The 11,637-nt window shown below is 34.6% G+C and overlaps 1 protein-coding gene across 1 annotated transcript; it reads right to left on the minus strand.

Moving 5' to 3' along the window:
* Positions 1-326: 326 nt before the first annotated feature.
* On the minus strand, positions 327-9,834 carry LOC128995105 (proton-coupled amino acid transporter-like protein pathetic). The gene is made up of 9 exons (XM_054420007.1): positions 9,639-9,834; positions 8,876-8,981; positions 8,114-8,264; positions 7,808-7,929; positions 6,288-6,372; positions 4,730-5,005; positions 3,411-3,586; positions 2,214-2,380; positions 327-648 (listed from the first exon to the last, which is right to left on the minus strand). Exons 1-9 carry the CDS (start codon positions 9,646-9,648, stop codon positions 380-382), a joined length of 1,362 nt encoding a protein of 453 aa, XP_054275982.1. The 5' UTR covers positions 9,649-9,834; the 3' UTR covers positions 327-379.
* Between the last annotated feature and the right edge of the window lie 1,803 nt (positions 9,835-11,637).

Raw genomic sequence — 11,637 nt, forward strand, 5'->3', positions numbered from 1 at the left:
CTAACCAAAGTTTAATTCACTACCACTTCTACTGCTAATAATATATTGCTCTAAAAACTAGTGGTAGTGAATTAACGGAAAAGATCCGAAAAAATAAAATTTTCACTTTATCACACTTTGTCAGAAGCTCATTTAACTAGGTTTTATTTACAAAAAATTTGCTAAATAATGGGACGTTTACTTCAGTATCAAAATAAAAATTATATTAGGCCAACATGACTAAAAAAGTGACATTATTTATACTAGCATAAATTCCTGTTTATAATTCAGAACTCATGATAAAATGAAACTTAGGAAAATAGATAAAAATCTGAAAATTTGCACATACACATTGTTTATTAGAATCTTAAAGAAATGCAAAAAGATCAATATCGAGCTTTTATCCGCCTGTCAGGTTGATTCGTTGATGTTTTTCAATAATAGCGACGATGCTCGTGTAGGATCCAGTGAAGAAACCGATGAATCCAAACAAAATAATTGCTAAATTCTTCCACAGTATCCAGTTGCCTGTGCCGAGTCCTTCCTCAGATCCCCAGTAGACAATGATCTCCACGATGGACGGTAACATGAGTCCGAGGAAAGACAAACAGACGGCGCCCACCAGGGAGATGAACGGCCCCAGGTGGGGGATCAATACAGCGACAAGTACTGAAATGAATTGTTAACAGTTATTACTCTCTTTGTTTAACGGCTAATTTTTATAATGAAAGTAAAGTACATAATCCTGCTAAATTATACAGGGTGAGTTTATAAGCTAATAGCTAGCGAGTAATAGAGCAAGCTTGTCAGCGAGTACAATAAAAAGTTCCTGCTGTTCCTCCGACATCATGAAAAATAATCCTAGTTTTCACTTATACTGTAAAATTTAACTGTGACTGCACGTACATAGTTTTACAGTTTTTAACACGTTCGCTACCACAATTATATGGAATTTACGTTCGCATAGACCAGCGACGCAATTGTGCGTCGACTCGTTTCTCACAGTAGACCACCGACGCATATTTGCGTCAGCTGGTCACATTGAAATAGACTAACGACGCACAATTGCGTCGGTGTTCAATGTTATTAATCAGTGTATTTCTTAGCAAAGGTCTATTTTAAACCCCTGATTTTATCGTATCAGTCTAGAGGGATATCTGCCGCAAATGTGAGTCGCTTTGTCTGTGGATATGACGATTGGTTACGTCACACAACAGTTGGCAACATTGTTTTTTACATTGTGTATTCCGCGACATCACAGAAACAGATGTAAATGTTATAACCTTAGCAGTTTTGGCTAGTGTTTAGTGGAGTTTCTTTATTTGTTTGTGTAAAAGCTTGAAACAACAAAATTTACAACGACGCTTACATGCGTCGCCTGGTCTATTGAAACGAAAATGTAATCTTTTTAACTGGATTTCGTTAAATAGACTGACCGACGCGTATATGCGGCGTTTTAAAATTTGCTCAAAACGATAAATAAAAACAATATTTATTGCTAACTAATTCACTTAAGGTTAATATGGAGTCAATTAGTCCATTTAAACGATATTTCTCTTTTGGTCTGTCGGCAATGTTATTCCTATATCACTTGGTCTGTAAGCAACGTCATGTTCATTCCTTTTGGTCTGTAGGAGTGACCGGACCGACGCAAATGTGCGTCGCTCGGTAGTGAACGTGTTAAATAGTAGCCATCAAAGAGAGTACACTGGGCTAGTTTGCGAGCTTCATGTAAAAATATGAATGTTTACTCCTACATAATTAAACATAGTTATTGTTTTTACATTAGTCAATGTACATTGCAAAGAGGTAATTGTTGAACAAAAATCTTTCAAGCAACTTTGAACAGCCAAAAAGCGTGTCAGTACCAAAATAAAACCTACTTTGTTATGCTTTATTCGTTCTGTGTTAATACTGAACAATATTAAGTGAACCATTGGCATCGCTGTCTTAATTTCATAATCTTTCATGCTACTATCTCTTCAAGGGGAGCGAGCTGGCGTAGTGGTTAGAGCGCGGGACTTCAGTCCCTGAGGTCCCGGGTTCGATCCCCGCCAAGTCACCAATGGATTTATCTAAGTGATAATTCCGCAACCCCTAGGTCTAGCCTGAAGTAATGTGAAAAACAATCCCAGACTCGTGCCTAGCGTCCTAGGACAAAAAAAAAACTATCTCTTCAAAATGATTACTAAAACAATCAAATTTACTTTTCTAAAAATTAAAAGTAAACTTACCTGTAATTGTGACGAAAACCACCCGAACGCAGCATTCACCAAGTACTAGGTGGTTAGCAAATTTATGCTTCACACCTTTCCAGATGATTTCGATAGGTATGTGGAACTGCAGGGAATATGTCAAGAATATTGCCACAGCTATCATCACCTTTACGGAACGTGCCAATCTTAAACAAACCAAAGTGTTAGAGAGCAGGCTGCCGGTGCTTGAATAGATACCAGTTCAATAAATCTTGACCCAATACACTAAATAAATTTAAACTATAAGCAATAATTAGAATATTTCATTGATTGTCACTGACAGCATCTTCAACCAAGGAAGATTTGATTTTGGAAGAACACATGGCAAATTAGAAATGAATATATAAAGATTGAGAAATCATGGCTGTAGTCCGTAATGTTTTGGGTTGTCAAGTGATGCATCTGAAAAGGCTTCATTACATGGTAGGAAAATTGAAAGATCTCCCTAAAAATGAAAATTGATACTATACCTACTTCTTAAATCTTGTGTAGGGTAGGCCAATGACAGCGGATAATATCGACAAAATGTAGTCAGACTGTCAACTCAGCCGACCTCCCAGCTATCTCAGTTACAACCAAGTTTAACAATCTTTTTAAGGCCAAGACTTCAAAGTCATTAGTTCCATCTTATAAATACTGTATGATAAAATATAGCTGCGCATATTCAAAGATAAATATAAAAATATCATTAATCATAGAGAGGGACACAGTTATGTGTATTTAAGCATCAATATGATTGAAGGATGATTGTAAAATGGAGGTTATTTTTTGTGTAGGGTTGTCACTGACTGAGACCCAGGGTTGCCACCTTGGATTAGGGAAAAATCGGGACCACCCTCCTCCCCCCGGATTAACTTAGGCATAAACACGGGCACAAGGGACCGAAATCAGGACTGTCCCAACAGAATCGGGCTAGGAGACCCTGCTGAGACCAGATGTTCTTTTATCCAGAACCATTTATTGAGCCTACTGATCAAGGTCAGCTGGGACCAATTTCGATCCATATGAACATTCAATATGCTTCTCATGATCTGATGACCGATTGTTAGCCAAGCACCACAACCGCTCAGCTACCCTGCTTAAATGAGTTTGAGGTTTTTTCTGTTTTGGATATAAGGACTAAAAGAGCTTTCAAACAGTTAAGTTCACCTACCAAAACAATAAGAGATTACTCACGTTGTGTGAGGCAAGTTGAGTGTTATGCTGGGTTCCGTAGCATCTCCGTACTTGAGGTAACCAAAGAACCCGACACTGGAATACACCATAACAACAACAAACATTCCCGTGTTGAGTATACCAGGACAGCCGATGAAGTGTGTTGGAGTCTTCATGTTGTTCTCTAAGGGCATCACCTGAAAGCAATCTATATACATAAATACAGGGGGTTTTCCCTGTTACATCCCTTTTCCAGCCGACCTACTTAACCACTCCTTACGATTGAAGGTGTCACTTTAAAACCTACGATCTTGCACACCTTTAAATGGTAACTACAAAGGTGATTTTTCCATTAGGACTTACTTAGAGTCCATTTTGAAAGGTACAGTTATGCTGACCAACTTTCTTTCAAACGGTTAAATGTGAATTGTCATTTAACATTTGTTCCTTCAGTTGAGTGTTTAATCACAGTCAGATTGTAAACAAGGGAATAAACAGTTCATGAACATTTATGATTCTAAAATCAACAAATTTATTGTTAAGTACCGGTAGTAGTTCTGAATTTCCACACTGAAGTTGCAATAATTAAGCATTAAAATGCAAATCTTAAACCTTTGTTCACCTGAAGAGAACATATTTTTATCACATCTTGACATCTTATTCATGATAAAAAATAGTAAAATTCCATGTGAAAATTGTGTTTATGTGTATCATGATCTGTTTCTATTCAATCAATTAGGAATTATTCAGGTACTTGAAGATGTTGAAAATTAATGGTTGTTAGGTTTAAGTCCAACTTAAAACAGACATCTGTAAGAATTTTAAAACAATTGTTAATCATCATCGAGTAATTAAGAGTGTCAAACTTTAGCTTTAACTTAGATGAGGTTTCCTACAACACCACAGAATAGTAGTGTCTCCTTATTTATTCTGTGACGACAAGGACGACACCAATACACCAGAGTTGAATGGTGTTACTAAGATCAGCTGCTGCCTTAGCCAGGACCATTAAATAGTGATTTTAAGAGGCAAACGATCAAGAGCAACTTGCGTCCATTTTAAAACAATCAATAATCTATCTTTAATGGCTTTTCTCAGGATTGAACAGGCTACCTTCTGATTTGTAGGCGAGTAGTCCTGAATACAGCTATACTCAGCTGTACTCAGCTACTCAACTAAGTGGAAATCATAAAAAACCTATTATTTCCATTGCACAAAGCAATGGATCCTGATTACTAGTTTCAAATTGAACAATAGTTAATACGCAATGCTCAGGACAACAAAATTAAGCTTAAAAGCTATAAATAAATAACTAATTATCATATAATCTTCAAACTTACCACTCCAATTCCTTCAAGGGCAAAGATAGCAAAGCCAAAGAAGATTGGTAACTGGTTTAAGGAGGAAAAGTTTTGCCGTGACGTAATGGAAGGAAGGTCTTGGAAGATGTAGTAGAAAGTGATGCAGAGTCCTGTAGCCATTAGAATATTGGCCAACATAGAAAACGGAGCGAGATATTTGAGGTGAGGAATCAAATTCGTGATGATTAGAAATGGTAGAAGTGCTACAATGTAGAGCCTTAAATCCAACTTATTGTCAAGATCAACATCTAATACCTGAAAATATCATTACATTGGACTACTATAATTGCTTCCGATTTAGCTAGGATAGACTAAAAAGAGAATGTGGCGCAAGAAACGCAAAAACTTAACACTACACACACCAACATTTAGAACATGTATTTCAATGTCACTGACAACATTTTTAACTGAGAAAGGGAGTAAAGTTGCGTAGACGGTAGACCATTCATGCAAGCCTGCTATCCAATTTCCAAACAAGAGGAGACCGACTATAACTTAAATGGGCTTTTAACTTCAACAATAAATCATAAAAGTATATCTATAATAATATTTGAAATGACTTATGAGTATTTTAAATATGCAAAAAATAATCAATACACATTGACATTTGGCTGATGACAAATGGTTATAAAGTTTAATTAATTTTTATTTTTATTAATATCAATCAAGATATGGTATTTTTGATACCACTAACTATTGACAACTCCAATGATAACTTGGTAATTATTTATTATAGCGTACTCAATCTTGCTTAAATGACATTCCTAATTGATATAACAACTGAATCAAGGGTTTGATATGAAGGTGTATTCAAATTTTACACCACACAAATGAGCCTAACATTTTGCTATGCACTTCTTCAGACTTTTTTAGACCATTATGATACTCACACTCCTGTTCTGTTGTTAAAATATGTGTAACAACATGTGTTTACTTTATCCCCCTCTATAGTAATAGTATGAATAAAGTATTGTTTTCGTCAACATTTTTGAGTTTTAGTTTTGGGTGGATATATCCCAAACCAAAAAAAAGTGATTTTTGAAGTGATGTACTGGGTGTCTGTTTGTGAATGGATGTGTACAGAGCTACAGACCACACCTGTAGTCTGGTTTTGATCAAATTTTGGTATGAGGGTACTAAACCAATATCCTCCACCTACCTTCCTCCAGGCCTTTTTTTACATATTATGAAATTTTTATTTTTAATGGTTATTTTCCCATAAAAATGGGAAAATTGAATTTTCACAAAAACGGCCCCAACGATGTTGATTAAAATTTTGCATGTTATGGTCCTTTTATATGTAAAAAAAGAGTACAAATCCAACTGCTGTAAAAATTGCAGTTCAAATTTTATTGTAATTTATCTGATTTTCCCTATAAAATACCATAACTACTGCCACAGCTTACGAAAAAGGTTGTTGACAAGCTATAGGGAGAAATTATGTGTCAGATTGCTGATAATTTTAATTTTATTTATACAGAGGATCGTGACAAGTGGTGTGCAGCGTCTAAAAAAAAACGTTAAAAAATTGACTTACTTGCTTGGTGTTTTTTGCAACAAACACTATGTAGACACAACAACACCCAAGAAGGTCCAGTACGAGAAATAAATTCACAATAAACCTAAAAGTTTATAAAAACAATTTTAAATCATAAGTGTAAATTAAGTAAGGTTATTTTATTTTAGCCAAATAAAATAGTTATTTGTGCAACTAGTGAGCACTCACTCGACAGAAATACTTACTCACAAGCCGTAGGCGAGTGAGGAATGGTTTCTCGAGTGAGGCAATTGCACTTTGCACTCGAGTTGCACATTATACTTTTTCCTACAGTTACCTAACAATGTACATGTTCTCTCACTGATTTGAGAAAGCAAAGTGGCCAATTCGCTCATCAGTGAGACAATGTTAACATTGTCTAACATTGTCCTTCGAAACTTTATTTGAACACTTAATTCACTCTGTTTACTTTGTCTCACTCCAGATTTGCAACGTGAAGGCACGAAATATCAGCTGGTCAGCTGTTTTACTGTTGTATCATTAAATGTCATATTAAAAGTTCACTTCTGTGTAAAAATATGTTACGTTTCTTAACCAATTTATTTGTTTTATGGTAACTGTAGAAAAAAGGATTTTATTTTCCTTAAATGTGTGTATTCATGACTTAAAATTTTAATTTAAAATATCCATTTAAATAAAGGATTTATTATTACAATGCTTATTTTGTTGCCTCGTCTAGTGTTCAAAGCAGACTTCTATGCTAGAAATCGGGGTTAAAATCCTTCCAATCACCAAAGGTGTTTAGCGTGGTTCGGAGCCCATAAACTTAAGCTTCAATGCAGATAACTTTCCCTGTATTGAAGAACTCCCTAAATTAAAAGCAATATAATATGCTATAGATACTTAATACAGTTAGGCTTTTCTCTGCAAGATCCCTTTTTTCACCCGTCCTACTTGATAGATTTTCACAATTGAGGTGTCTTTTTTAAAGCTTTAATCACACAAATGGTAATCAAATTATTTATTATGCTTTGGAAACAAGTTTCGAACAATATTCAATCGTGAAATTGCACACGGGTCCCCTCGTATAACTAATTAATTACTTAAACATTTCTTGCGACCAAGGGTCTCTTAAGTTGTGTTGTGTCCGCCGTGTAACCTGTGACAGTGTGTAGGTAAATTTTCAATGTGGCCAGCCTAGAGTCAGAGCTGTTTTAGTAAATGTTCCCAGACCCTGGGGCCAAAGAGGTTTTTTGTTTGTTGGGGGCGCAAGGGAGGGAATAATTTCCCCACAAGGAAGGGAAGGGACCACAATTTTCTTTCAGGCCCATAGAGCATCACAAGCAAAGTTCAGCCATGTATAGTGTTGATTAAATGTTTCAAATGTTTCCATTACATGTTAATATTCAAACGCCTGTTAAACATTATAAACTTTCAATTTGATGTTGGATTTGGAGTAACTAGCAAACCTCTGATGAATGGACTGAAGACAGACTAGGTGTGTCAACCTACTGTATTCATATTTAATTAACTACAACCATAATAACAAAGACAAATACCTTGCTGAAGATGCAAACTCCCGCATACTAGGAGGGCCAGAGCGGAACGCTACCTCAGCGATATCATCAATCCCTAGAGAAGGGACTCGTAATCTCTTGCACAGCTTGTGAGCACATTTCACCTGAAAAATAAAATTGAAGGATTGTGACAAATGGTCAATCAAATGTGTTTTTAATAATTGGAAAGGAAATAAGTCTACATGGTTTTAATATACTTATTGGTTTGAATCATATAACACTTGTATAGTTTAAAGCTCTCTTGACATTCCAAAGACAAAATATATCACACCTAGATAATTAACTTACCAAAATATGAATGGAGTATGCACATATACAACCAATAAAGAATGTTGCGACAAGACCAAACAAAAGTCCGGAACTCATAAAGGCTGCAGGCATTGCCAGGAGCCCTGTGCCCAGACATCCCTTGATCAGGTGTATAAGAGTTTCTGTGTCTCTGAAATTATTTGACAGTATTGGATAAACACAAAATAACATTGATTAAATGATTGTATCCTTTATTAAAAACTAAAGTTTGATTAATCCAGATCTGGTCGTGTATAAACTGTAACAGGGTAAATTTATGGCCCTGAGTAAAATTAGAAGCTTAATTTGATCCTTTATCAATTAAAATACGATAATGGTCATAATTTGAACCAACATTCTTATGTAGGTACTGTAAGTAAAGAAAGAATTTGCAATTTATTTTGATCATAAACACATTAAATTTATTTATAAACAAAAAATAATTGATACACTGTTTTTACTGTTATAACATATCATTCACTTGACAACAATGATTTGTAATATTTGTTACCAGGATGGAATGTAAAAATGTACTACATGAATTTATATAATATTTGTATAATAAACTTTTCACGATGATTTGTATAAGTCTGTATAGTTTTATTGGTGTCAGTACTTTTGGCTTAACTTGGTAATAGATAACTTTATCCTTTGGATTAACTTTGGCATAGATTACTCAAACTTTGAAACAGAGGAAATAATATGTATGTATAAAAAAGTAATGCACTAATTTATTTATAGTATTCAGATACAACTACCAACGTTGTGGGATGAGGCACATTTCGGTGTTCAAAAGGGTTGTACTCTCCATCAAGGGTGTCAGTGACAGCAGTTTCATCTTGAGGCTGTTTTGAGTCCTTTGATGCTGCTAGATTAAAAAAGAATTGATGTTATTTTAAGGGCGATTCAAAGTGTTAATTGGAAATTGTAAAAAAAAGTAAAATTATTATTCCATTCATGTTGACAATTAATCAATGTACAGAAATTACTTCTGATAGAACAGGTACCAGTAAGCTTCATTTGGTTTGATTAGAATTTAAAGGTAATTTGACCAAACGTTTTAACATTTGAGTTTTACTTGCCCTCTGAATTCAATGTTTTTAACGTCTAATGAGGTCTAGTACCATTTATTCAAATTTTCAAAACAAGAGGACAGGTCAGTATCAGAAGATTTTTAGGGATTACATAATTACGTCCAGCATCAGTCACAATAATAACAATAATAAACCACCATTTGCGTTATTATTAAACCTGATATTTTGTGTATCATCACAGACAATATACCATTAATTGGTATATAATCTGTGGTATCATATAAGACAATGTTCAATGTGTCCACCTTTGTCTTGTTATAAGACATTTCAGAAATTGTGGGTGGTGCAGAGTAAACCCTTGGGTTAAGGTAATTTTTTGTAATTTTCTCTATGAACATTGAATATTAAACCATTCTCCTCAATAAAATTGTTAATATTGAGGTTTTGATTAGAAAGTTAAAAGAAAACATTTAATCAAGAAACATTATTACGTTTGATCATTAGTCTTCAAACCTGTTGACTTAAGTTTTCTAAAAAAATTGTTCAATTATTGATCACCAATCTGTAAATTATAGTCATGCTCTTGGCTTTTATTCTGTTATCAAAACACACTCAAATCAATGTTCACTGAAGATTGTACAGATATTGATTGTTTCTTAAGCTTATTCTTGAATTTCAAATGGCAAAACACTTATAAGACTATTACAGAGGTTAAATTTTACTGTTGTCAATATTTTTACCTCAACATATGATGGCAAATTTTTTGTATATTTGTTATCGAATTAATACAGTTTGAATGAAGAAGTCATTTGTAAAAATTAGCACTGAGCAAGAAAAATTGTTGTTCATATATTGCTGTTCAGGAGTATTTAGTGCACTACATTTTAAAGGGGGTTTTCTTACTTTGGGGACAAAAAGGGTGTATCGTTGTACCAAGAACAGATATAGGTATGGTTCTTTACATGCCACAGATGGAAAAGATTATGAGTTTGATTGAACTTCAAGTACCGGTACACGAAAGTAGCTCGTTATCAATTAATTGAGATGGGAAAATTAATTTGCATTTGCTAGGTGCATTAATCCAAATATGGGTAAGGATGAGCTTTGTTTAGAATGGAGTGAGATGATCTGTGTGGCTTTGTTACTGACTAAGATCAGCTGTTTCATTAGTCAGGATCATTTTTAGCGAATTTCCCTATAGGGAAGTAGCTATTAGCGTAGGTGGCAAGGTAAGACCTAGGCCCGGGACCGATTTACTTTTTCATTTTGATTTCCCCAGAGGCTAAAAACACCATTAGTTTTAATTTGGTTTAAATGTGTAAGGCGGGATAAACTTGAATGAGTTCGCGAACCAGCATGATCGGACCATGGGAACGGTGGGTTTGATGGGTTTTTAACCCATTATTTTTAACCATTATTTTAACCCAACTATTTTTTAAATAGTTTTTCTCATTTTTGACCCTCAAAACACAAAATTTCCCAATTTCTCTCTAGACCTTTTTAAAGAGCTTCCTTAAAGGAACAAATAATTTAGTATATCAAAGTGTTTCATACGGTTATTGGTAACGGAAAAAATTCATAAAATTGCAAATTTCAAATTCCCATATTGTGCATATGGAGAGTATTGTTAAATGTTGTAGTTTGCTTTTTTAGGATATATTTTAATGAAACTTGGCCAATTTATTTATTTATAGAAAGCTACTATTATTTTACTAAATACCACACTTTATTAGCCTCTCTGTAGCAAACCTAGGAACCTAACCTAATGTTATTTAAATAGATTTTATTTATTGTATGGTAAAATAAAAGTCACACCATTTTGATCAAGTTTGGTGAGAGGGGAGGGTCAAAGTTGAAAAAAATGTTGTTTTTAATTAATACTAGCAGAGTACCCGTCCTTTGTACGGGGTTGGCGTATGAGTACTGCTTATTGCAGTTATATTCATATTTGCGTTTGCAATGTGAGAGGACACGGTTTGAGAAAATTTGGTTCTTTAAATTGACGGTATGCTACAGTATAAAACAAAATCTACCATAGCCATAATATTCTACCACTGCACCTAAACAGTAGAAAAAAGTAAAGCTCTCATTGTGTATCACAACTTTTTGTTGCTGCTTGGTTCAAATTAGCTGTTGTCATAAAAAAAAGTAATAGTGCTCCACCCTGTTGGTAAACCTTACAACTTTTTAATGCTATTGAAATTGAATATCATCAAATGAAACACCTGATAAAATTCCATTGTGATGGTTTTCGGCGTCAACCGCGTCGGCAGTTGTAATTCACTGCCAGACGTTTCGCCCTTACTATGAAGTGGCATTCTCAGTGGCTAGGCTGAGACTAAGTCAGAGAAGTCCGTCCAGGTATACTATATAGTTGGGGTGACGCCGAAAACCATCACAATGGAATTCAATGACAACGGCCGCGAAAGCCTACACCTGATAAAATTCTTTAATTCCTTTTAAATATGAATACTCATAAGGTTAACATGG

Source organism: Macrosteles quadrilineatus, unplaced genomic scaffold (assembly GCF_028750875.1).
Source record: "Macrosteles quadrilineatus isolate MER2022 unplaced genomic scaffold, UCM_ALF_1.0 Scaffold_5__1_contigs__length_97177068, whole genome shotgun sequence".
Classification (NCBI taxonomy): domain Eukaryota; kingdom Metazoa; phylum Arthropoda; class Insecta; order Hemiptera; family Cicadellidae; genus Macrosteles; species Macrosteles quadrilineatus.